A 26,701-nucleotide genomic window follows, 5' to 3' on the forward strand; every position below is an offset into this window, starting at 1 on the left:
TATTGGAATAAATTGCCAAGGGAGGTGGTGGAATCTCCCTCTCTGGAGATATTTAAGAACAGGTTAGACAGACATCTGTCAGGGATGGTGTAGACGGAGCTTGGTCCTGCCTTGAGGGTGGGGGGCTGGACTCGATGACCTCTCGAGGTCCCTTCCAGTCCTATTATTCTATGATTAAAACAGATACCATAGTTGTGATTGATATCCACTACACAGACATCTGTCCAATTTATACATGACCTAACCAGTGAGAAGTTAGGACATAAGAATAGTCTTCCTGGGTCATACCCATGGTCCCTCTAGTCCAGTATCCTGTCTTCCACTAGTGGCAAAAGCCAGCAGCTTGTGAGAATGAAGTAATCAACTAACACTAATTCATCCCTGGTAACACCCTTTCAAAGAGTTCTTCCCACAAAAAAACAAGGGTCCCTCCTTTCTTTCAAGGTACGGGTAAAGAACCTTTTTTGAGTTGGGCCACTGACTCACAGAAAAATCATTCAGGGGGCCACACTTAAGTGAGAAGCAATAACTGAATGAATAAATAAAAATCTCACTGACATGGCCCCCGAACTGAGAAAGAGAAAGACTCCCCCTATTCCTCTCCCACTCCAGAGCCTAGTGGGCCCCAGCCTGGTAGATTTTGTGTGCTCCAACCCCACAGTGGAGTAGTGGAGGGCTAGAGTGCCAGCACAGTGTTTGCAATGCAGGGATGGGGGGGGAGGGAGGCTGAGCTTCAGGGGCCAGATCTAGGCAAGCTGAGGACTACATCATGCTTCTAAGCCTGAGGTTCCCCATCCCTGATTTATGGCATAAATATTAAACTAGAAGTTGTCCATCTACATTTCTCATTCCCCTCTACATAAGGAAAATTGCTTTTCAGTTCTAGTTTGATTTTTCTTTCAATAGCTTAGTCTGACGGCTCATTCTCTCACTGGTAAATACACAGCCTAATTTATTTAACAGAAACTAGCTGAAAGGGAAAAGTAATCAATTCTGCCTCCTGTGCTGAGGCAGCACCTAATGCCTGCCGGGATGTCTAAATGTATTGGTCTAACCTATTTTTAAAAACATCTAATGACAAGCATTCCACAGTCTCCACTGAAAGCCTGCTTTGGTGTTTAGCTACCCAGATAGTTACCAAGTGTTTCCTAGTTTAGGCTTAATCCACACCAAAAATTTAGATAATTAGTTCTTTTCCTACCTTTGTGGACATGGAAAATAATTGATCACAATACACTTTATAAACAATCACTAACATAGCTGAAGATTTATCTGTTCCACCTTGTATTCTTAAGGCTAAATATGCCTAGTGTTATTTATGCTTTTCCTCATATGTCAGATGTACTAAACATTTACCAGTTTTGTAGGTCTCTTGGACTCTCACCATCTTTATTAAAAGTGTGGCACCCATAGCAGGACACAGTACTCCCGATGAGGGCTTGGTGCTGAGTCAACTGGGACAATTCGTGTCTTGTGTCTTATGTATAATGCTCCTGCTAATACACTGCAGAATGATATTAGCATTTTTCACAACTGTATCACACTGTTGAATCATTCCACGTGAGAGCCACTGTAATACCTACATCCTTTTCAGCAGTACTGCTGCCTAGCTGGTAATTTTAATTTGTGCATTTGATTTTTCTTTAAGTGTAGTATTTTTCACTTGTCTTTGACAAATTTAAAAATCAATAAAATGAAATTAAGTAAAGTAATTGTCAATTCAAAGGCTGCCCCTCAAGTGCTAACAGTCTCACCCAGCTTGGTATCATCTGCATATAAGCATGCTTTCCATCCCAGTATTCAAGTCATTAATTTGATTTCCAATCATGTTTTCATGATCATAAATCCAGAGCACTTCCAGTCATGATGAAGCCGTAGCAAGTGAGAGAAGAATCAAACCCATCCAGTACTTACTTTCTGAAGACTGAAGGGCTCAAGGTACTGTTGACAGGATAAGGAGGATTAGTTCTCTGCTTCAAATCCATCTTGAATTAGCAGTAACAAAGATTATCACCACCTGACGGAAGTGTGCAAGGAACCTGGCAAGTTTTTTTTTCCCTGGACAGTTTTCTAGAAGACAAGAATCCACATAACAAAACACATGGCTCATCATTCTGGTTGGCAATCTTGGCAGAAAACTTGACTAAAATAGGCAAGGAGATTCTGTTATTAATAGTTAGAAAACCGAAAAGCCCCAGTTAAGGGTAAAACACTAGCTGAAGTGTTCCAGGGAAACTTATATTGCTCATGCTATACAAATCCTGGGATGGAGACAAGTAGAACTGATATGTAATTATAAACACTTCCAATTTATAGTATTGGAACAAGGTACTTCACATAAGCAGCTCAGACAATGAACTATGTGACCGAAGCAAAGCTTCAGGAAAAACATCGCAAATTATAAAGTTTTATTGTGTATGTTATTTTGTTAAAACTGTAGGGTTGGAAGGGATCGCAAGGGTCTAGTCCAACCCCTGCCAAGATGCAGATTTGTTGTGTCTAAACCATCCAAGACAGATGGCTATCCAGTCTTTTGAAAACCTCCAGTGAAGGAGATTCCACAACTTCCCTAGGCAGTTTGTTCCACTGGCCTATTGTTCTTCCAGTTCAGAAGCTTGACCAAAGTTAGCCAAAAGCGTTACTTTGCTCCATTCTAATGTCAGGAATAAACTTGAAACTCCCATAATGCTTACTTACACAGAAAATATTCAGTTGTCAGAGCAGACTTCTACTTTAAACATAAGGAAGTGAAATAGAAAAATGTAATTTGATTAGCACATCTTCGTTCTTTGACAACCTGAAAATAAGCCCATGAGCAGTTCTACTCTAAAGCTATAAAAACTGCATTGTTGGATTTATTCTTGCATTTAAAACTGGTCAGATTGGTTTGTGACCTGTTTGGTGCCTAGCATTTTTAATGAAAGATATGTACATTATGGTCGAATGTTTAACCTACTGAAGTGAAACAATTTTTGACAAATTTCCATTTTAAAGTTTCTCAGAAAAAAATTGTTAAAAACTTGGAAAGGGAAAAAAAAACGCTTTCATTATTATATTCTACATTTTCAGCCAGCTCTATTCACAAGGATTTCCAGAGGAAGTTTGCTCATTTTATAATTAAAAGGTGCTGTTTGTGATTGCTACCCCTACAAACCAAACAGCAATCAAATATAAAGCTTCCTTGTCAGACACTTACATTTGTGCAATGCCACTATCTTCAAATTGGGCTATGGAGACACTTGGGACAGGAGAGTTGACAGTTTTTTGAATTTAATTAACAGTTCTGTCAATTATGCATAAGCCAAGGTAGAAGCCAGCTCTTGCTCTCACCCAAGTGGGATATGAAGAATTAACATTAATTCTGAACCCCGAAACAAGATCTGGCAAACTACAACATCTGTGGATTAAGAAGGTACCCATTTTACAGAGGTACATTTCAGAGTACACCTGCCTTTCACAGACTTCCCTAAGACATCAACAACAAAAATAAACAGGGAAGTAACAAGACCTTACATACTGGCTGATAGAAGTAGGAGCCTCTTTCCTTCTATGGCAATGCACAACTAGAGGAACAAAGTTTTGTGGAAAAAATTGGAGACAGGAAAATAGCTCTACTAGCCTTCTACCATTACTGTTTGCTAAATAGCTGACTCGGGGTAGCACCCAGGCAGTGCATTACCCACCTCTGCCCCTCACCAAAATGTGATTGCTCAATGGGGTGCTCCCTTACATTCTCCTCTCAGGGCCCTTTCTGCACCAATCACTACTGGTTTGTTACTGCTGCTCTAGTATCAAGGCACTATTGACACCATAGGGGTATCAGACTCTGCATACATAAACAAGATGTAGAGAAGGAGTATTTTGACACGCAAATACTAAAGGATGCCTATACATAAATAGACCACTTGCATCTAGAGGGTTAAACTTTATGTCAAATAAATTGAAGTGCAGTTAGAAGGCACAAACCCATACAGCTTGTGTATTAGAAGCATATCCAGACAGTCACAGACATACCACTGGTCTGTTACAGGTACAACCAGATAGCCCTGGGAAATATAAACCTGACTTCTTACCCTACTATCATAATCCACAAACTAGGAAAGCCATCTATAAAAACCAAACCAGATTCCAATAATGCTGATATGAGCTCTATTTATAGAACTCCACACAGAACCACACTTAAGTCAATGCGGGAAGGTGGGAAGCCTCTCCAGACAGCAGTCATTGAACATAGGAACACAATCCATTCATACCAAACACAAAACAAATAATTTTTCAGAGCCACAGGTAAAAACACAAAACATTCTCAAAGCTCTCATCCTCAAATATGCAGTTTTGATCTAACTTCCTTCCTTCTTAGATTAGTCCCTTATTGCCAAGGAAAATATACTCCCTACACATAATAACCCTCTAAACAACTTTCTCCCCTGCCCTCCCTTTCCTTTTTATACTCCCTGAATGACCAATCCTCTTCACCTAAGATCAATCCCATCCTTAGCCCCTCACACTCATAGCTGGGTTCTTGTTCCCGTTGCACCTGTCCCTCCTCTGGGCAGAAGTAGAGTTTAACTCTCTCTGATTGGTCACATCATTTTTATACAAAGACATTAGGATGGCATTCAGATGGCTTTCCAGTCCATGTATCTTGTACACATACACTCAGATGGCATTCTGGAAATAGATTCAGAAGCTAAATTAATTTGGAATAGGGACCATGTTTTCTTGTGTGTTGGTACATCATCTATTCTAGCACAATGGAGCCCTGATCCTGCTAGGGTCTTTTGGACACTACTGCAATCAAGAGAACAGTGTTATGCTGGAAGGGATTAGTGGCTGCCAATAATCACAGACATGGTTAAAGTTGATGAGTGTGCTAATGATGGAAGAAGCAGTTAGGCCCCTTCATGTAATATCACTGGGAACAATCACTGACCAAGGTAGTAGGCTGCACTGGAAAACCTGAGCAGAATTAAACCATGTGACCTGAGTTTCCCAGGGATCAACTGCAAATAAAGGAGCTAGAAGGGGATTAATTGAGTGTAGCAGTATGGGCCTATATATTGAGAGCCAGAAAGCTGAGACACTACAGAGAGGTAGTAATGAGTGTGGCACTGGGGAGTGGCTGAGACAGAGCTTCTTCTAGTTCAAACTTATTGCAAAGTCAGATTTCTTTCTGAGCAGAGAGATTGCCTGCTGTGACTTGTTTCTATTCTTTCGGAAAACAGAACTTTGTCTAGGATCTTTGTAAAAATAAACAGGGTTGCACCCATGAAATACCTGACTTCTATCATGAATGTCTGTCAGCAATACCCCCTATTACTGGCTAACTGCTTGGGCCACAGAAGGGATAACAATAATAATAGTTGTTGCACATGCAGGTGCAGGGAGATGGTTTATGACTGTAGCTCATAAGTCATTATGTATCTGTATCGTCCCTTGTATGCTTCCAGGTACAGGTATGGCAATTACTGCGATATCCTGGACATGCTTTACTGAGTTGCTTAAGTAGCTTAGGAGTTCCTTGTATTAAAACACGAATGTTGAAAGATGCTCGCCTTTGACAAAGTAGTTTTTACCCACGATATCTTACGACCGCATAAACCTGTTAATCTTCAAGGTGTCACGGGACTCCTTATACTACGTGTTTGGCAAGGATCTGCACACCCCTTTTTGACAGTAGTGACAGCTCCATTGCATTATATAACTCTCCGTAGTGCTCCAGCGGGTCGGCGCACGTGGCCAGGCAAAGCTGCTGGTTGCCCGCTTCCCTGCTGCAGGCAGCCGCCTGGCGCTCAGGTACCAGCCTAGCCCGCTTGGCTACAGCCTTCACCCCTGCCGCCCACCGGGGGCTGTCCCTTTAAGAGCGGGGCGGGCTCGGGGCGGCGCTGCTGGGTGCAGTCCCGGCCCGCCGGGCGGGGGAGCCCTGCGCCTGCCCCGTCTGATCTAGCCTGGGTAAGCGCCGAGCGGCCCCTGCGGCCACGTGGGGCTGTGGCGGGGCCGGGGGACCCTGCGGGCTGCACCCGGGGCGGGGGCCGGTGGCGCCGCCTCCCAACTTTGACCAAGTTCGCGGGGCGGAAGCGGGGCCCAATCTGCTACCCCGAGCGGCCCGGGCTGGGCTCTGCCCCGCCCCACGGCTCCGCGGCTGCAGCCTGGCCGGGATGCGGGGGAGGGGGAGACCGAGCAAGCCCCCCGTTGTCGGCTCCTGGTGTTTCTTGGGGCCGCGGAGCAGCTCGGGACACGTCCTGTCCCGCTGCGCCCTGCGTGGCTGGGCACTGGCCGGCAGAGATAGTTCCCTCCCTCCGGAATGGCCTTCCCCCTCCCGGCAGCCGCCGTCCCGCCAGCCTTCGCGGGAGCATCGCTGGGGGTACCCCCCCCCCCGTGTCTCCTCCAGCCCATCGCTGCAGCCTCTGGGCTTATCGGGCTAAACTCCACGTTGCTAGGGGCCATTCATGGGGCGGCAGCACTGCCTAGTAGGTAGAGCGCTTACCTGGGCCTCACGTTCTATTCCTGCTTGTTCCATTGGTAATCTTGGGGAAATTGCTTCCTTCCCTGTGCCTCACTTTCCCCTTCTGCCCAATGGGGCTAGCAAAAACCATGTCTGACTGCAAATTAGTGGTGTAGATTAGTGGTTTTTCAGCCTTTGTTCCACAGACTCCTGTGCATCTATAAAGTATGTCTAGAGTAGGGATACAGAAGCAGCAGCGTGGGGGGGGGCAAGTGGTTCCATGGGAGCCTGTATACACAGGAGCTGTGTCTAGACTGGCAAGTTTTTCCAGAAAATCAGCTGCTTTTCCGGAAAAACTTGCCAGCTGTCTACCCTGGCTGCTTGAATTTCCGGAAAAGCACTGACAATCTCATGTAAGATCGTCAGTGCTTTTCCGGAAATACTATGCTGATCCCGTTCGGGCAAAAGTCTTTTTCTGAAAGACTTTTGCGCAAAAGGACCAGTGTAGACAGCACAGTACTGTTTTCGGCAAAAAAGCCCTGATTGCAAAAATGGCGATCGGGGCTTTTTTGCGGAAAAGCGCGTCTAGATTGGCCATGGATGCTTTTCCACAAAAAGTGCTTTTGCGGAAAATATCCTGCCAATCTAGATGTGCTTTTCCGAAAATGCTTTTAATGGAAAAGTTTTCCGTTAAAAGCATTTTCGGAAAATCATGCCAGTGTAGAAGTAGCCAGGGACTGTAGCAAGGGGGTGGTGTGCATGTAACCGTTAGAATTGACTGGTGAGCCCAGACTAACTTGGACAGGAAAAGTGGGTGGGCAGGGGGTTGCCCTGGGCCCCGCATAGGGTGGGGGAGGTTGCCTCAGGGCCCGTGCCCACCTACAGATGGCTCTGGGGGCAGAAGCATGTTGCGCTGGCAGGAGAGTGATGCAGCCAGGCTGATGGACAGTCAGCAGGGGTCAGGAGTCTCAGCTTGTGAATTCAGGGGGCTTTGGCCCTGATTTGAGTGGGCCTGGATGCTAAGTGGGTGGGCCAAGACCCACTCAGGCCTGCCTGTAGGGGTCGGGTCAGGAGGGAATTCTCCCCCAGATCAGATTGGCAGAGATCCTGGGAAGGTTTTACCTTTCTCTGCAGCAAAGGGTAAGAGTCACTTGAAGGTTTAACCAACTGTAAATGGTGGATTTTCTGTAACTTGAAGGCTGCATCTTGATTGGCATGATTTTCCGAAAATGCTTTTAACGGAAAAGTTTTCCGTTAAAAGCATTTTCGGAACAGAGCGTCTAGATTGGCACGGACGCTTTTCCGCAAAAGCAAAAAGCATCCATGCCAATCTAGACGCTCTTTTCCTCAAAAGAGCCCCGATCACCATTTTCGCGATCGGGGCTTTTTTGCGGAAAACAAATCTGAGCTGTCTACGCTGGACATTTTGCGCAAAAGCTTTGCGCAAAAGGGACTTTTGCCCGAACGGGAGCAGCATAGTATTTCCGCAAGAAGCACTGATTTCAGACAGTAGGAAGTCCGTGCTTTTGCGTAAATTCAAGTGGCCAGTGTAGACAGCTGGCAAGTTTTTCCGGAAAAGCGGCTGATTTTCCAGAAAAACTGGCCAGTCTAGACATAGCCGAAGTGTTTCAATGAAGGGGTCGGTTACAGGAGTGGATGGGGGAAGATTCTGTGGCCTGCGATGTGCAGAAGCTCATACTAGATGAACATAATGGTTCCTTCTGGCCTTAAAATCTATGCCAATTGCCCATACAATCAATAGCGACATATGTACAATCCCCATGCATCTTGCAGCTCTTGGAAAGTGCTGTTTACAAACTTCTTCCAGCCAGGCTGTGCAGAGGCAGGAGGGGTTCACTGTGTGCTCTTGTCCCCTTTCAGCGCCTCCTTTCTCTTCTTCACGGCTGCCTTGTGGCACTGCGAGTGCCTGCCTGCCTGGCAAGTCAAAACATGCTCCAGCCCCAGTGGACTAACAGCAGACGATGGCAGAGCTGCCGGCAGTTGGGGAGGCTTTGGGGGAGGGCAGTCTGGTGACTGTGGCAGTCAAGGGCTGCCGCCTGGCAGGCAACAGGCTGAACCTAGATGTGTACCCTGACGGCTGTCGCCAGTTCCTCGAGCTGTTTGAGAAACGAAGGGAAGACGTGGTCCGGGTGGAATTTCTACGGCTGAACTGCAATGATGCCCTCATAAACTCCACACTGGGCAGCCTTCCTGTACTGGAGAGCCTGCGGTCCTTGGTGCTGAAAGGTAAGACACAGAGAGGCATCTCTGCTTCTTGGTCCAGGATGAATGGACTGTATGGTTTCCATTGTGCACTGGAGCCCCTTGCAGTGGCTTTGGGTCCATTTGCCTTGTGGGGGATCAGCGTGCTCATCCAGCAAGATACAGCTTAAGGTCCATCATTACCGTCCTTTGTTTCTGTAGTGGCTGGGGACTTGTTTCTGTCTGACAGGTACAGCCTGTTATCTGAAAGTCACTTGATTTGAGTTGTAGAGAGTCTGATTTAGAGAGTTGGTGTTTATTCCCTACCTTCCTTTATGAGATGTAATGAATTCCTTTGGCTTTATTTCATCCTGCTGTTATTTTCTGGACAGCTCCTCGTCCTGTCACCTGCAGCCTGATTCAAGAATGACCAGGAAAGGAGGCTAATTTATCAGGAGCACAATAAGTACTGGGAATTGGGGGTCTGCCTATGACTTGGAGCCATGGCATGATAATGAATAATATACACATAAATACAGGCAGTCCCCGGGTTACGTACAAGATAGGGACTATAGGTTTGTTCTTAAGTTGAATCTGTATGTAAGTCGGAACTGGCGTCCAGATTCAGCCGCTGCTGAAACTGATCAGTTTCAGCAGCGGCTGAATCTGGATGCCAGTTCCGACTTACATACAGATTCAACTTAAGAACCCCAGGCATCCCCAAGTCAGCCGCTGCTGAAACTGATCAGCAGCTGATTCCAGGAAGCCCCGGGCAGGGGCTTCCTGTAGTCAGCCACTGGTCAGTTTCAGCAGCGGCTGACTTGGGGACGCCTGGGGCAGAGCAGCTGGGGTGCTGCTGGGTTGGTCCAGTAGCGCCGCCGCTGGACCAACCCAGCAGCACCCAAGCTGCTCTGCCCCAGGCGTCCTGATTCAGCCGCTGCTGAAACTGACCAGTGGCTGACTACAGTGGCTGACTACAGTGGCAGAGCAGCTGGGGTGCTGCCGGGTTGGTCCCGTAGTGCCCAGAGCGGCGCTACGGGACCAACCGGCAGCGCCCCAGCTGCTGTACCACAGGCGCCCGGAGCAAAGCCGCGGAGCACGGGGGCAGCGGGACAGCCCAGACGCGCCGTGGCTGTCCTGCTGCCCTCGGGCTCCGCGGCTTTGCTCTGCTTTGCTCCCCATCCCCCTGGTCTGCAGACCAGGGGGACGGGGAGCAAAGCGGCGGAACACGCGGGCAGCCCAGATGCGTCTGGGCTGTCCGCTGCCCGCGTGCTCCGGGGCTTTGCTCTGCTTTGCTCCCCGTCCCCCTGGTCTGCTGTCCGCCGCCCGCATGCTCCGCGGCTGTGCTCTGCTTTGCTCCCCGTCCCCCTGCCAGGAATAAGAGATCCTCCGGAAAAGGGCTTTTTTCCGGAGGATCGGGGCCAGTGTTTTTCTAAAAGCCGGAAAAAAGTGGCAGACATTTTTATTTAAATGCCGCGGGGGATATTTAAATCCCCTGCGGATTTCCCTATTACGACCTGTCAAATTAGCATGCCCCTTTCGGAAAAGGGGCCAGTGTAGACGTAGCCAGTGCGGTTAAGTCACCCAGGGTGTGTCTAGACTACATGCCTCCTTCGACGGAGGCATGTAGATTAGCCAGATCGGAAGAGGGAAATGAAGCCGCGATTAAAATAATCGCGGCTTCATTTAAATTTAAATGGCTGCCCCGATCTGCCGATCAGCTGTTTGTCGGCAGATCGGGGGAGTCTGGACGCGATGCCCCGACAAAGAAGCCTTTCTTCATCGACACAGGTAAGCCTCGTGAAACCAGGCTTACCTGTGCCGATGAAGAAAGGCTTCTTTGTCGGGGCATCGCGTCCAGACTCCCCCGATCTGCCGACAAACAGCTGATCGGCAGATCGGGGCAGCCATTTAAATTTAAATGATGCCGCGATTATTTTAATCGCGGCTTCATTTCCCTCTTCCGATCTGGCTAATCTACATGCCTCCGTCGAAGGAGGCATGTAGTCTAGACACACCCCCAGCGACAGAGCTGGGATTAGAACCGAGATCTCCTGAGCCCCACTTTGGTGCACACGTTGAGCTTTGCTGTACACCATGCTTGAATAATCTGCGTGCATGCACCAGTCCTCCAGCCTCCTGCTAGTGGTGTCTGAACCAGGGATGTGTTGGGATACATGGTTAAACAGTTAACTGATCAGCTTGGCTCATTGGTTAACCTTCACAGTTACACCTCTCCACTGCTGCCTCTGTATTGTGTGGCGGGGAGCAGACAGGAGCCAGTGCTCTTGGACACCCAGTTTTCCTGCTCCCTCCCTGGCAGCAGCGGGAGTGGGGAGGGGAGAAGGTGGCTCTGCTGGAGTTGGTGCTTGTGGGGAGCAGGCTTAAAAGCCGGCTCCCTATGTGCACCGGCTCTCACAGACATCTCTCTCCTCTCACTGCTGCTGGGGGAAGGGGGAGAGGGGAGAAAATTTCAGTGGTTACACGTTTACCAAAAAAAAGAGAGCTTTTTAAAATCCCTCGTCTGAACTTCCAGTTTGCCATGCTGTCGATGTCCGAGAGGGTTGTACATGCGTGTTTGAGGCTAGCTTAGCAGAATCCATGGAATGTGGACTCTTCTCTCTCTGTTTTTCCATGCCCCCAGGAGGTCATGCCAAGGATGAATTTGGTGCTTGTCTGCAAGGTTCCCTGACAACCTTACCAGAAGATTTTGGGAGTCTACGATGTCTCGCTCATCTGGATCTCAGCTTTAATAGCTTCTCTAGGTTGCCCAGTTGCATCACTGACCTTACCAGCCTCCGTGAGCTCTTGGTGTGCCACAACAGCCTGGTGGGGCTGCCCGAAGACTTTGGCCGGCTCACTAAGCTGATTTTCTTCTCTGCCATGAAAAATCAGCTCAGGGATCTGCCACGGAGTATCGGGGAACTGGCAGCGCTGCAAAGACTGGACCTGTCTGAGAACACCTTACAATCACTTCCTGACGAGATCGGGAGGCTGGGTAACTGCATGGAGCTGGATCTCTCAGGGAATCAATTGATGGGCATCCCTGACTCACTCGGTAAGAGGTGCACCTGGAAGAGAGGGAATCAATGTCCCTAGCTTGGTCCAGCCATGAGGGCAGGTGACTGGCCTAGATGATCTCTCGAAATGCCTTCCAGTTCTAGTATTCTATGATTCTAGCTCCTGGCTCAGGACGTTAAATTGCAGTTATCTAATTGTGTAGTTGATACAATTTGTATCAACTACACGATTAATCGATAGTCTGCAGAGCCACAGTGGGGGTAGCTTCTGGAGCTGGCTTGAGCCAGGACTCAGCAGCAGCCCCTGTCCGCAGGGAGGCCCCGCTGATAGAGGCAGGTGGCAGAGAGGGGGACAGGTGACACCCCCCATCACTATCTCCTGTTCCCTCCCTCCCCCCTGCTGCCTCTCATACAGAGACAGCAAGAATGGGGGGAAGTGAGTAGTCGACTACTCACTAGCATCCCTACGCCTGATATGGATTGGGTGGGGTTTAGGGGGCCTTTGAACAGGGAGGCATGTAAAACCTAGCCTTTAAATGGGATTCGGTATCTGTCACTGCCCCCTTTACTTCGTCACCCCCATGCAGAGTGTGGATCGGGTGGTAACTCTTATACAACTTGCTAGGAGCAGGGTATTGTCTAAATCACCTGTTTTCAAACTCCAGTCGTAGGCCTGCTTGGGTAAGCCACTGGTGGGCCCACGACACTTTGTTTGTTCAAGTGTCTGTAGCCACGGAGCTTCCATTGGCTGGGAATGGTGAACGGCAGCCAATGGGAACTGCGAGGCTCCATAGCAACGGAACTGGAATAAACAAAGCGTTGCGGGCCCACCAGCAGCTTACCCAGCCTGCAACCCAAGTTTGAAACCAGCGGTCTAGGCAGAGTCCCATCAATTTAGTCAATGAGCAGAGCAGGCCCTTGGAAGATTCAGACGGCTTTGGGCCAGCTCCTGAGTTGTTATAAATCAGGATTATGCCATTGCCTTTGAACTGACATACACCAGCTACGGATCCAGGCCACTGGCTGGCTGGGGCACTTGCTGCCAATAGGATCCCTGCTTCTCTGCAGTCACTACTCTGAGACAAGGCACTAAGGGCTAATGGTGTTGATGGGCTGCTGTTTTAAATGACGTCTATGCTGTGTCCAGACCAATCCAGAAAGTGTTTCCATGCTGGACTCAGAGATCTCAAACCCGTATTCTGAATGAGGCTGTTTCTGTAGCTTTAATTTTTGTATTACTGTGCCCACATTTCTGCTGTGGTAGTTATTTTGCAGTAGCACCTAAAAGCCCTAGGCATGGACCTGAGCTCCATTGTGCCCGGTGCTGTACAAACAACAACAAAGGGGGTCCTTGTCTCAAAGAACTTACTGCCCTCCCCACTGGAAAATTCTCGGAAGCCCTGATCTTTAAATAATCCCTCTTGTGATTTAAATATATCCATGATTTGTGTGTGTTTTGGGGTCTGATGCAGGCTGGCTGGGGTGGAGCTTGGGTGCTTATGGAGGGGAATTGGGGATGTATATATCTGTTGTTGGTGATGATTAGTGTCACTGTTCATGTATTTAGCAAGCAGGCAATATTTCTTCTTGTTCTAACTTGCAGCCAATTTGCGATCTCTGCAGCAGCTGCGCCTTCACAGCAATCTTCTGGTGACAGTCCCCGCATCCCTCGCCAGCCTTCCCAACTTGTCCAGGCTTGACTTGCAGAACAACAGGCTACGCTCCATCCCCCCCGAGATCCAGAGCTCTCCCTTTGTGCACCTGCGGGGCAACCCTCTAGGAGAACCTGAGATCCCCCTGCAATCTGGTAATTGCCTTTCTTTGGTCTGACTGCATCTCAAACAGCTGCTCCCTGGCTCTAGGAAGCATCACAAGCAGGTGTGTGAACGTGACTGTCGGAGATGAGCAGGAGGGGCAGAAGACTGATAATTATTGATAAGGCATCATTGCAGTTGTATATCGCACTGCACAGACATGTGAAGAGTGAGCCCCTCTCCCAAAGAGTTTGCAGTCAATGGCTATGTCTGCACTTGCACTTAATTGACAAAACTTTTGTCACTCACAGAAGCTTAAACCCCTTTCCTCAAACAACAAAGTTTTGCCGCAGCAAGTGTAAATGTGAATGCTGCATGGCAGGAGCACTCTGCTGCTGATAAAGTGAAGCTCACTTGTTGGGGGTGCAAGTAGGAATGTTAAGTAGCGGTTAATTTGCTGGTCGAGGAGTTGATGGAATTTCCCTCGACTACTCAGTTGAAAAGGAAGGACAATTACAGCACTTGCTTCTGGGGCACGCTGGGTCTCAGGACAGCCTCCCGCTGCCGCTCTGCATTCTGAAAGGGACAGAGCAGCCGGCCCCGCAGGTCTCTGCACAAGCTCCCCCTTCACTGCCATTGGGTTTTCCAATTTGTTTGGGGGCAGGCATTGGAAATCATTAAGGGCAGACGTCAGATCTTTGTTTTCTAGTGTAGTTTCTTGGTTCTTCAGAGTACCTCAGTGACTCCTAAGTAAAGTAGCAAGCACTACTAGGGTTAGCATGTGCAGGATGAAGACCTTATTTATGTTACAGGGTCTTTCAAGCAGGGAAGCAAACTCCACAGCAGTGCGTTAAAGTGCTCGGTTTCCTTTGTGGGGAGGACAAGGTTCCCGAGTAAGCCTACTTCTTTGTGAAATACAGTGAAACCAAGAAAGGTTTGCTTTTTTCCACAGGGCTCTGGTCTGCAGCATTTGCAGTGTGTGGATCACATCCACTCCCCTGTCCTTTGAGGATGCAGAGGGGCAGCCGGGAGGGAAGTAGGGGGGGTTTGTGCTGAGAACAGGACCAGCTGCTCTGTCCCTTTAAGAATGCAGAGCAGCAGCGGGGTGGGGTGGGGTGGGGGGGAGTGTCCTGAGACCCAGCGGGGAACCAGAGATTGATCCAGCTTCTTTGCACACTAGCTCTTCTCTGTCCCTTTAAGAATGCAGTGTGTGTGGGGGGGGGGGGGCGGGGGGAATGATCGAGTAGTTGATATTGCTACCTGATAAGCTCCTGCTTATAGGATAGTTGACTATTCGTTCACATCCTTAGGTGGAAGTGAGTGTTCGCATATGCAGACTTTTAGCAACAGGCTGTACTAGAGGGTGTATAAGGGAGAGATGACAGCTGTCCAGAAGTTGTGCACTAGATTGCCTGTGTCTTCAGTTCTAGCCTGTGCTAGTTCTGTGGGAGGGAGTTCCAAGGTGAGTCAGTTCTAATTTTTGGAGATGCCTTTGCACAGCCTGATTGTTGGAAAGATCTTGCAGGTTATGGTAGGGGTAGGATTGTGGGGGAGTCAGTGGGCAAAAGGTCAGTCTCTTGGGTAAGTCCTCAAGCTGCAAGCAAAAAGATCCTGAAAAGCATTTGCCTTTTAGATCATAAACAGGCAAGGGTAGGGATGAGTCTGATGCCAGTACAGCTAGGAGAACAGCTGCTAAGTACAGGAAATGAAAGACATCCAAAGTTCACTGACCTTTGTCCATCCTCCCCTGGAACCCAATTCAAATCCTATTGGGAGACATGGAAAATCTTGCATTGACTTCAGTGGAATTTGGGTTCAGCCCCTGGTAAGAAGAGTGTTGCAAGAGAGATGCTTTTTGGTCACCAGCACCCCTCAAATTAGCGGAACCTTTGCCTGCTACCCACTCCGTTAACTCTTTTTCTGATTCACTGCAGATGAATCCAGCTCAGAAGAGCTAGGAAGAGTGATCCTTGGACCCAAGGAGGACAGGTATTTCATTAAGTGGCTCTGTTGTTGTTGTGACTATTTATTATTTTGTATTGCAGTAGCACCTAGTCAATGTTAGGGTCTCAGTATACTAGAGGCTGTACACATGCTTTAGAGGGATAGTCTCTGTCCAAAATTATTTCCTGTCCAAATGGACAAGCCAGAGTTTACCCTAGGAGTGGGCAAAAGGGCCTCTGTGAGCCGGCTCTGACCCTCCAAGCGGGTTGATCCGGCCCGTGGAAGCCCTGCCGCTTCCCCTCCCCCAGGCCAATCAGGCCCTAGGAACGAGGGAGCACACAGTGTTTAGAGTCAACCCTGACTCTAAGTCCCACGCGCCAGACGGCAGGGAGCGAGAGACTTCGCGTGCTCCCATCCCCAGGCCAATTGAGGCCTGGGAGCGGGTGGAAATGTGCAAAGTCTTCTCCTGCTTGGAAATGCTGCATGCTCCTGGCAGGGCGAGAGGAGACTTTGCGCGTTCCCCCTGCCCCAAGCCCTGATTGGCCTGGGGGCGGAGGAAGCACATGAAGTCTCCTACTGCCCTGCAAGGGGCACAGCACTTAAAGTCAACTGCTCAGCTGCTGCTCAGCTGGTGGTTGACTCTAAGCATGGAGCTCCCTTGCAGGGCGGGGGCAGGGAGCGAGAGACTTCATGTGCTCCCTCTCCCCAGGCCCTGATTGACCTGGGGACGGAGGGGGAAAGCGCCCAAAGTGTCCTCCCACCACCAGGGGCACGGGCACTGCCAGCTGTTCAGAACAGATGGCAGCTCTCTCTAGGAGGCAAAGACTTCATGTGTTCCCCCACCCCCAGACTAATCAGGGTCTGTGGGTGAGGAAGCAGGGAAGTGTCCTGGCCCTGACCCTTCCAGGGCAGCCCAGGTCCACTTCAAAAATTTCTGAATTGGCCCCTGGTCAAAAATAATTGTCCACCCCTGGTTTACTCCATTACATGAAGGGAGTTTGTCTGCCAGGGACAGACACAGGAAAAAAGAAGTTTAGTAGAGTGTGATGTCATTGGAAGACCAGGTGGGTGACGTAATCTCTTTTCTTGGGCCAGTGTCTGTTGGTGAGAGAGAGAGAGAGAGCGAGAGAGAGGCTTTCAAGCTATGCAGATCTCTTCTTTAGGTCTGGGGAGTAGTTAATGCTTATCCTAAGGGACCAGTCAAGATGAATTTGCCCATTAACATCCTTGTAGCCAGAGGATCAAAAGGGGGGTTAATACATTACAGATTAAATGGGTCCAATAAAAGTGATGACTTCACCCACCTTGTCTCTCTAATATCCTGGGACCCATAGTGCTACTACAGGGCTACCACAACACTGCTTACACTAGTGGAAGTCCTTGCAATATGTCATTCAGACAGCCTCTCTCTTTCTCAAGCTTTACTGTGACCCCCGGAGGCTGCAAAGTCATCCTGGCCTGCGGCGTCCGGTTTTACTTTCCCCCGGGTGCTGCCACCTCCTCAGTAACAATCCATTTCCAAACGCTCTCGCCTGACCCGCGCTGGGTGAAACTGAGGCACCATGACATCCTGCTGAGTGAAGTGCTGGAGCTGCAGCCTCATGGGGTTGAATTCCAGCAGGTAAGAACATGTGAGAGTCAGGACAGGGCTGGGCTGAGCTCTGTGTTTGCTTTAGCCGCTAGGTCCATGATATGAGCAAATGGGAGTGGCCAGAAAATTCCTGTTTGTGACCTGAAAGGATCATGTTGTGGGGCTGCCAGGGCTGTGTACTGACTGCTGGGATCTCTGAACTAAGGGTGTTAAAATGCAGTTAGTTGACTAGTCGATGGAATTTCCATCAACTAGTTGATAGGCACTTCCACATTCCTTCTTTGAAATGTACGAGAGTCCCAAAAGGGGCTCTTGTACATTTCAAAGGAGGAATGCGGCACTCCGCTTACAGCCTCGGGTCAGTGGGAAATCCCGCTGACTCTGGCTGCACATGGGTGCCAGCTTTGAAATGCACAAGAGTCCCCAGCAGGGGCTTTTGTGCATTTCAAAGCTGTGGAGCCCGGGATCAGCTGGGGAGTCCCACTCTCATCAGTTCCAAGCACCCCTGGCTGGCTGGGTCTGTCAAACCAGTGCAGACCCCTTCTGAGGTGCAACCAACATTGATAGAAACATGCTGGCCCTTCAGGGCCAATCATAAATCAAATGGTATCTGATCCTTCCCCTGAATTAATTCAGCAGGGCTCCTCCTGAGCGCCACCTGCCAATCTGTGGCCAGCAATGGGCTTTGACCTAGTGTGGCTCCTTTGTCTGTAGCCTAGGAAGCATTTCTTCTCACGTCGCAGGCTCCAGCCAGGAGCTACTGTGCTAGCAGCAGGAAGCCCCTCTTCTTTTGGCTTTGATTGAATGTTTCTGATCCCCAGCCCGTTAGTCACTCTCAATGGTTCCCACTGGGGCCGCCCTTGGGGTGCTTTGCTAGGGAAGCCTGGCGATTTAATGCTCACTGGTCTTTTCCACTCTGCAAGCTGTTTCCAGAGGCAGGGAGTAGTGGAGCTGGGGGAAGGGGACAGGGCACAGAGGGTTGCTACACCCTGTCAGGCTGCCTTTGGCCTCCCCTGCTTGCTCGGGTAAGAATGCTCAGACTGTAGAGCACAGCTACGACAGAGCTGTGGATGCTCCCTGTGGATGTCTCATGGAAATGCCCTGTCGTCCCCTGCCAGGAGGTGCAGATCTGGATGCCTTACACCTCCCCTCAGACGCTGTGTAAGCGAGAGGTGGTCGTGCGGACCTTCGACGGGCAGAGCTGGAGCGACCTGCAAACCAGCGTGAAGCGGAGAGGCAAGCCAAAGGTAAGCAGGCTGGGTTAACGCCTGGTCACGTGTGGGTACCTGACTTGCCCTGCAGCAGGTGGCAGGCTTTAACTTTCTCCAGTCTCCAGGGCTAGCTTGGATGCATTTCATGAATCTGAGCTGTGTGTTCAATGGTGTAAATGGATTGCAGCCAGGGTAGGATTAAGGTCTTCGTAGGCCTCGTAATTGTAGGACTTTAAATTAGATGATGTATTAATAAGGAAGAAATGCCCTATCGCCTATACGCCTGATATTGCCCACTTTAATTTTTGCTCTTGAAAGTGGCACGCCATGTGTGCAATTCATGGTACTTCATTCTAAAGTCAGATGAGGTGTCCAAAGACAAAGGCACATTTACATGCAAGGTGAACAAAGCCATCAGGAGAGTAAGTGGGGACAGATGATCACTTAACAAGGATGGAGCCTGCACCAGGAAGCCTTCCTGCTTTTTGAGACCGGCTAGCTGAATGTTGGGAAGACAGCAGGGCATCTACGTCCCAGCAAGAGAGATGCTTTGTTTGGGCTCCCTTTTCAAAGAATACCTTTCAAAGGATTACTGGAGTATAAAAAGAAAGGGGAGAGAACCCAAAACTTACCTGTCTCTTGAGGGACCAAAGAAGCCAGCACTTTGTTTCTACAAGAGTGGCTCCTGGCTGGACCAGTCACAGTGCTGTAAGAAGGGAAACAAGCTTGAACGAGATCTTGAACTGGTTATGTTAAATCTTAGTCTTAGAAGCATTTTTTACTTTAGTTGGCTTGTAACCATTTTTATCTCCATTTTCTTCCCACTTGATATAGTTTAAACCTGTGTCATTCTGATAAACTTGGACTAATTTTACCATAAACCTACTTGGTGCTTTGACTGAAGTGGAGCATTTGTCAACCCCAGTTATGTTAATAAGCTGCACTGTACTGTCTCTTTAAAGGCGCAGCAAATGTAACTTCTTCAAGTGTTCAACAAGAGGACTGGACTCTACAGGGCAGACAGTATTGAAGACATTTGGGACTAGGAGGATGTTGGGCTCACCCTTCAAAAAGTAACTAGGTCGTGGAGGACAGGCTATAGCCTGCATGCTTGTCTGCTGGCTGTGGATGTCAGGACTGTGAGCCACAGCTGCACAGCATTTAAGAAACCCAGAATTTCAGAGCAGACAGTGCCACTTCCCCTTTTGGGACTAGGCGCAACCCCAAAGCATCAGAGTGGGTAACCCAAAACATTGCACATACAGTGAGAGTATGTAACAGGGCGGCCCTCATCTCTTGCAAGTGCCCCATCTGGTCAAGTGCATGTGCCTGCACAGTCTCTTTAAAAAGCCTTTTTGGCTACTTGAGTCCTCCAGCTGAGTCACGCCCAGTGTGAAATACAAACCCCTTCTGGGGTACACATCTAACAGGGCCCATTCCAAGTGTCCTCTTGTCTGGTGTCTCTCTTAGTCTGTCCCTTAAGTTTGTTTCCTCTCAGTCTGTTCCTCCAGTCCAAGAGAGTGGTGCTTTCTGGGCTTTCCCTTCTGTAGAAAGCTTCCTCAGACAGCCTCATGGTCTGCATGGCTTGAGCTCTGCCCTGAACTAACTGCTTCTCTGCTTTGCAGCTCCCTTTGTAGGCCTTTCTAGCCCCTGATTGGTCAGTTCCTCCATTGCCACTTGCCTGTTTGGAAGAGCTCTCTGTGGTCTCTCTGGGGCAGCGTGTGCCCAGATCACCCCATCACAGGGTGCTTAGACTCCTCAGGTATAACATTGCACCTGTATATTGCTTGTTGCTTAAGGGTAGCAAATATATTAACTTGGATTTTAGCAGTTTTCCTATATTTTTAGTCAGTTATGAATTTTTTTAGGCCCTAATCTTTTTCATAGGCCATAGGCACTGTGCCTAATGGATAATCTGGCCCTGATTGCAGCTGTAGTCCTCATCTCTAATACAGGGTCATGGCTCCTAAAGACTACAGGTTCCAGCATGCAGTGCTTCATGTCGATTACCATTGGACTGAAATATCTGCCAGGTTGAGACCTGGTCTTATTCCACGTTTTGTGAAGAGCTGTGGGATACTGTACAGAGCTTCAATCTGTGCTCTCCCCTCCCTACCCACAGTCTTGCCTGCGAGCACAAGACATTGCTACAGGCTCTTGTGTCTTGGCTGCTTCTGCAGGCTGTGCAGTGTGTCCTGTCTCAGGAGTGGGAATGAAAGGAGTGGGAAATGCCAGCTCTGCTGGTGCAAACCTCTTCTCAGTTGTCTAAAAGAAATAGGCTTTATTGGTTTGTAACAGGTTTCACCCTCACTCCCACAGCGCCTTCTGCTGGCTATCCTTGAATCAGCTCTGCCCTCTTCTGAGGGTGTCTCACCTTAGTTACCTTCCCCGTCTATCTCCACCATGCCAGGACCCATGTCCTTCCCAGACCGTGGCACCCTTTCTCTAGGTATTGCACCCGAGTGATGCCCCCTCTCTGGGCTCCTCCCTGTTAGGGAACAGCCACTCCCAATCCTACCACTGGTGTCAGGGGCCCACTGCTGTCCTTACTCTAGCCCCTTGCCCCAAGGGCAGACTGCAGTCTGAATTGGCTACTCTCATCGTCAAGGGGGGTGAACCTGCTGCTTATTTCTTTCTGAGCCGCTCCTATGGGTCCTGATACCTGTTGGGCCCCTTTATCAGGCCTCAGCTTGGGAGTTAGCCAGGCTGGAGTCCCACTGGGTCCCTCTCCCTGCACTGCCCTGTCCATGACACCAGTCCTCTATAGGTAGATAGTCCTTCTTCCTCCAGAGCTGGCGAGAGACTGAGCTCCCTCTGCCCTGCAGCCCTTTTTACCTCGCTCAGCTAGGCCCCGACTAGCTGCCATAAACCTGCTCTTTATAAGTAACTCCTGGAACAGCTTTATCCCAGAGCTATTTTTAACCCCTTTTATTCCGGTGGGAGCAACTGCCCAATCACATGATGGCTCTTCTTTGCATCGAAGTGTGTGTGATACCTCTGTATATACACCAAAGAGACATTATGAGACATTGATATTTTTTTTCAGTGACTTCATTGACTTCAACTGGTGTCCAGTCAGTGCTCCCACAATAAGGATCGGGCTGTTGTGATTAGGGATGTTAAATTTCAATTAATCAGCTAATCGAGTAGTCGTCCACGTGGAGGGCTCTTACTACATTTAAAAGGCAGAAGAGAAGTGAAGAACACGGGATAAGTGTGTTCCATTTGTAGCGCTTCTGTTTTGAAATGTAGCAAGAGTGCCCTGGGGCTCTTGCTACATTGCAAAGGCAGAAGTGCTGCAGTCAAACACCGGGCACTCAGGGACTACTTCAGTCCCCACTTGCGCCATTTCCCCGCTGTGCCTCTGCCTCCCCTGTCTCTGTGGCTTCTATTCCCTCCCCCCTTGCTGCCTCTCTTTGGTAGAAGAAGCTAAGAGTTGGGGGAAGCGACTAGTCGACTAGACACTTACATTCCTAGTTGTGACTGAAAGATACTACAACATGTCACTCACTTGGGTTTTCTTTGTTCCCCATGATTGAAACAGAAGCACATGGCTCGCTGTAGCGTCCCCCACTTCTCCTGGTTCCTGGTCGTGTCTCGTCTTGTGGAGAATGAATGCAGTGTGCCATTAGAGGGGACCTTGCTCTTTTCCACTGTGGATCCAAACATCAAAGTGACCTTCCCTCCTGGAGTCACAGAGGAGACTCGGAGTGTGAGATTGCAGGTGTGTGCAAGTGAAAACTAACAGAGAAGCTGGGGCGTTACTGCAGGCCTATGCTAGAGAGGAGAGCAAGCAATGGAATACATGCACTAACTGAGAAAGAAGAATGGGCTTGGGAACTGGATCTGACTTGGGCTTCTTGTGGCTTTAGACACATCAGATCACCTTCCTGCCTCAGTTTCCCTCTCTGTGACATGGGCTGGGACCTTAGCTATCTGGCAGGCCATATGTGAAGCATTGCAACTCTTAGAGTACCTTGCTGAGGTAGGGCCTGGTTTAACACCCAATAGAGTCAGTGGGTGTTAGGTTTGTGCCCTTGGTGCCTCACTTCTCAGAGGGCTGGAGGCCTGCGGCTGCCACTGACCTCAGTTGGTTGCTGAGGAATTCTGCAAATCATTGCCATAATGCGTTAGTGCACTGTTCTTCCCTACCTCCCACCACGTTCTCCAAGGCTTTGACCTTTCCAAGCTAGGGACCTGGGGACAGATATATCTGGGCAGGTCACTGTCAGGGGCTTGTGGAACAGGCAGTTATCAAGTTTAATCCTGTACCCTGTAAAAACATTAAAAAAAAAAGGCTCTTTTCCTTCTCCCATAGAGCATTCTTTGATACCGTCCTGGCCCCTCTGTCCTCTTTGGAAGGCTGAATGGGTTTCTGCACAGAGATTCCCCTAATGAGGCTTTGGTTAATCAGCAAGCAGTGCTGTCGAGGGACATGCAGCTTTAGCCACTTGCTTTGTCTCCAAGAACAAAAAGCATGATGGGCCAGCTCAGCGAGTGAAATGCAGTGGATTAAATGTGACTCTTCTTCATGCTGTTCTGACTCTGGAACAGTCCCATTAAAACTAGAGAGAGAGGCCATGACAGCTGTTTAATTAAATGTGTTATGGTAGCACCAAAGAAGAGTCAGTCTGGATTAGGGTCCTGTTTGCCAGGTTTACACCAGTATAACTGAGCAACATTTTTGGTTCAGTGATTAGGATTCACTCTCCCTAGTGGCAGCCACTGAGTCAGGCCTGGCATTTGAACGGCTGGTGGTGTTGCTTCCTTTCTACCTCTGTGAACTTGGGTATTCAGGCTTCTAGATTATAAGCTGATTTCATTATTGTTCATCCGCCAGGTGTTGCCAGTGTCGGCAGAGGAGCTAGAGGAAATCACAGATGATCCAGAGTCCAGAGCAAGTCCCTTGCTCTGCCTCTCCCAGAATTCCACTTTGGATTTCCTCCGGCCAGTTAAAATTCAGCTCCCACTACCTCCAGGGGTCACAGGTCAGTTTATGCCCAGAAATGGCCAGTGGAAAGCTTCTGTGCTAAAATCATAGTACTTAGTAGGTGATCTTTCAATTTCCACCAGGGGCCTTGTTCACAGTAGTTTATTACACAAGCAGCACCTTTCAGGGGATGCATATTGGACCCTGATGTTCGTAACCACAAAGCTTAGTACATCAGTAGCAAAAGAACTATAGTAGGCTGCAACATTCTCCTTCTAAAGAAGAAGCAAAACTGGACTTGGTACATCCTAGTAATGCTTGGAAAGTGTCTCTAAAGAGACAATCTAGCTCAGTAAGGGTGATCTCTGGTACATTTAACAAAGCATTTGAAAATATTATGGCCGCTTTGGATTCCCGGTTCCCACTGAGCCTTTAATCTGTTTTGACAATCTTAGCCCATCATGGTAGCCAGGCTTTTGATGTCAATGCTTCAGTCTTCAATTGTTGGCCCTTTTTTTTAATTTCCTTTTTTTTTTTTTAGTACTAGCCTGTGTCCTATTATTAGTGCTCTGCTTAGCCACAGTTTTCCAGGTGCTTCCAATTAACATCCATTAGATTTAAAAGTTTAGCTGGTAACCCCATTTTATTTCATAGGGAAAAGGTAACCCTGCAATTAAGTCAAGCCCAAAACACAAATTCTCAGAGCACCTGCTGAGTCCCATTGCCAGCAGTAGCACCTGTAACACCTGTTTTTGAACAGTGGGCGAGGGATTGTATAATTTTTCTGCTGGATTAATCTTAAATGGAGGTCCAAGGAACAGCTTGAAGCACTGGCTAGACAGAGTTTCAGATTAGCTAGAGACTCTGGTATGTAGAAGGGGGTTATTTTGGAATTCAGAAGAGATATTAAGAGCTATTGTGGATGCTGAAATACGTGGCATCACTGTTCTTTAGAGACTGGGTAGTAATGTGAGGGCAGCGTGTTGGGCTGGGAAAGAGGAAAAGGAGCAAATGGAAGCAGAATCTGGGCTCCACCCATGTGAGAGAAGGAGCCACTGTGGTGCATGGCTACAAATTTTTGTCAGTTGGTAAAGTTGGAAAATTTCAAATCACCTAGTTTTGGCAGGGAGCTGTGCTCTTTTTGTGAGACTGCTTTAGTTTGTTACCTGGCCCCCATGGAATGGACCTGACTGTGTCAATTTTGGTAAAATAAATGTAAGGAATATGAGTAAGGGGGGAATTGAGAATAAAAAGGCTCCTGGGAGAGGCATTCATTTCAATTGTTTTGTTTTTCCCCCAAGGGAGACAGGTAGTGTCTGCTGTCTATTTAAATCGCTTGTTATCTGCATGGTTAATGGCGCACGGTTATCCTTGCTTATGTTTCCTATTTCCTTAAGGAATAGATTGCCAAGTTAGCTGAGGTTTGTCTGTTAAAATTTGCATGTCCCTAAAGAGAGTAACTTACTAGATCTAATGGGATCTTTGTCCTGTAGCCACAAAATTTATCAGTTATCATTTTGTATGACGTTTGGAATAGATTCTGAATTTGTAATAACTAGGAGAATTTTATCTTTATATATTTTAGAGAGTTTTTCTGTGCATCTGAGAGTCTGTTTGTTCAAGAATCCCTTCTAAATTATAGAGCTAGGTCTACCAAATTTGGTATGCACCTTACTCTTATCCTGATTTAAAGCAAGGTTCCAGGAAAACATGAGGTGCTTGGAATGGGATTGTTTTCCATAACACTGAAGGGGAGGGGTCTGAGAGCAGGGGTGGTTATTCTCTGCAATGACCACAGAGGGCAGCAAGGAGACAGTTATGCTGCACAGTGACCATAGGGGGGCAGCCACACTAGTAGGAGAGTTGCCAGCTGGGACTGGTGTTCTCCTTGTTGTAGGCCACCATCCTGAGTCAGTGGCTCCCCCTTCACTAAAGCCTCCAGCCAAACCACTGCCAGGGCTGGGTAGCACAGTCCTTGCAGTCCCCTTACAGAGCACTGCCGGGCAAGCAACACAGCCCCCACCCCAGAGGAGCCAGTAAGATGCCCCCCGACCTCTCTGTCCTGAGCCCCCCACTCCCTGCCCTGACTCAGCACCTATTACCTCCCTGCCCAGCTCCCTGCTCTGACTCCTGCACTCCTACCCCCTGCTGTGAGTTCCTAGCCCCTGCCCTCCACCCCTCACCCCCTGCTCTGAGCCCCATCATTTAAATAAAGCATGTACATTTTCCTTTTAATTTTAAAAAAACAGAAGCAAAACCAAAACCCATTACTGCAGGTAAGGACTTGGGCAACTTTAGGTACAACTGCTAATCCGCATATAAAAAGATGGTGTGGGTTTGTTTGGCTTTTCCCCCTCTGGAATCCCTGATTTGATCCCTGGGAGTTGGTGGTCTTAAAGAGTAAGCATCTCCTTGGTGAGCTGTCTTGGCTGCCAGAGGGTTGTCCAGTATTTGGAGATTTTTATAGAAAATCTGGAGCTGGAGCAGCATCCATAATGGTATTAAATTAAGAGTTGTAGGATAATATCTGGTTAATATTAGATGGGGGGACAAGTCTTTCAGTTTCTGATGACTGTGGACTGTAAGAGGTGGGGAAGGGAGCTGTAAAGCTGTGCATCCCCCTGTCCCCTAGTCTAGAACTATTAGTATTGCAGTATCACATGAGAACCCCAGTGAGACTGTGGTAGGCGCTGCCCAGACGCGTAACAGGAAAGACCATTCTTGCTCCAGAGCATTCACAACCTAGACTAGAAGCCACTTTGCAGCTTTTCCCAGAGTGTCTGTTCCCAGGGCGGGCGTATGACTTGGTTGCTGCTCACCGAGGCTCAAACTTCACTTCATGCAGTTTAGGGCAGGAAGTGAGGCCTCATGCAGCCAACTAAAATGGCACATGATAGGTGCTGTGACAATGTAATTTATCTTCAGTTAAATTGATGTCCTGCTCAGAAATGTTTGTCTAGTTGAGATGGGGTGCCCATGTCTGTGCCTTGCCATGGGTCAGCTCTCCAAGAACACCAGCCATGGGCAACACAAGCACTTCCCTCAGCCCAGGTGGGCTCTGCTGACCTTCTGCAAGTTAGTGATCAGCACATGGCAGTCTGTGAGTCCTCCAAGTATCCCCCTGTGGCATCCAACCCCTATTCCGCTAGAGACTCGCATAATTCACAGATCCACTGTTCCCAAAGCAACAGTGCCACCTCCCCCGCCCCTCAGTTTACTTGTCGCAGCTTCATTGAACTCATGGCATGCACAGAGATATAGTGAAAACATTATTTAACACAGAGAGGAGATTCACATGATAGGAAATCTCAGTGTCCTGGAAACTGTTACCTATGCAGTAAAATTGTAACTTGCATTCTGTAACCTAAAATTATTTAACTAGTTACTTTCATTCCTTATAGAGCTAAGCCCACCCCAAATCCTTCCAGTGTATTGCAGCCAGGCTTAGCTGTGACCTTTAGTTTGTCTCCTCAGTGGAAGATCCAAGTTGTACCTCTGTATTCCCAGTGATGCCCCCTCTCCAGTGGCTTCACTTACAAACAAGATAGTCTTCATGATGGTTGGTTTGGGGTCTTTTTCCCCCTTGTGTAATTTCTTTCTTGTC

The 26,701-nt window shown here is 48.5% G+C and overlaps 1 protein-coding gene across 4 annotated transcripts in view; it reads left to right on the plus strand.

Annotated features, from left to right (window-relative positions):
- The first annotated feature begins 5,705 nt into the window (after positions 1-5,705).
- Positions 5,706-26,701, plus strand: part of PIDD1 (p53-induced death domain protein 1) — a 35,287-nt gene continuing 14,291 nt past the window's right edge. For 3 of the 4 annotated variants that reach the window (XM_089778688.1, XM_089778690.1, XM_089778691.1), the window contains exons 1-9: positions 5,857-5,952; positions 8,327-8,692; positions 11,292-11,705; positions 13,271-13,474; positions 15,356-15,410; positions 16,785-16,986; positions 18,075-18,203; positions 21,712-21,891; positions 23,008-23,155. In XM_089778688.1, coding sequence (XP_089634814.1) covers positions 8,428-8,692; positions 11,292-11,705; positions 13,271-13,474; positions 15,356-15,410; positions 16,785-16,986; positions 18,075-18,203; positions 21,712-21,891; positions 23,008-23,155 — 1,597 coding nt within the window. In that variant the 5' untranslated portion in view covers positions 5,857-5,952; positions 8,327-8,427. Of the gene's footprint in view, positions 5,797-5,856; positions 5,953-8,326; positions 8,693-11,291; positions 11,706-13,270; positions 13,475-15,355; positions 15,411-16,784; positions 16,987-18,074; positions 18,204-21,711; positions 21,892-23,007; positions 23,156-26,701 lie in introns of those variants that run through there. The other variant, XM_089778689.1, reaches the window with a different exon arrangement.

This window comes from Pelodiscus sinensis, chromosome 5 (assembly GCF_052426305.1).
Source record: "Pelodiscus sinensis isolate ZL-2025 chromosome 5, ASM5242630v1, whole genome shotgun sequence".
Classification (NCBI taxonomy): domain Eukaryota; kingdom Metazoa; phylum Chordata; order Testudines; family Trionychidae; genus Pelodiscus; species Pelodiscus sinensis.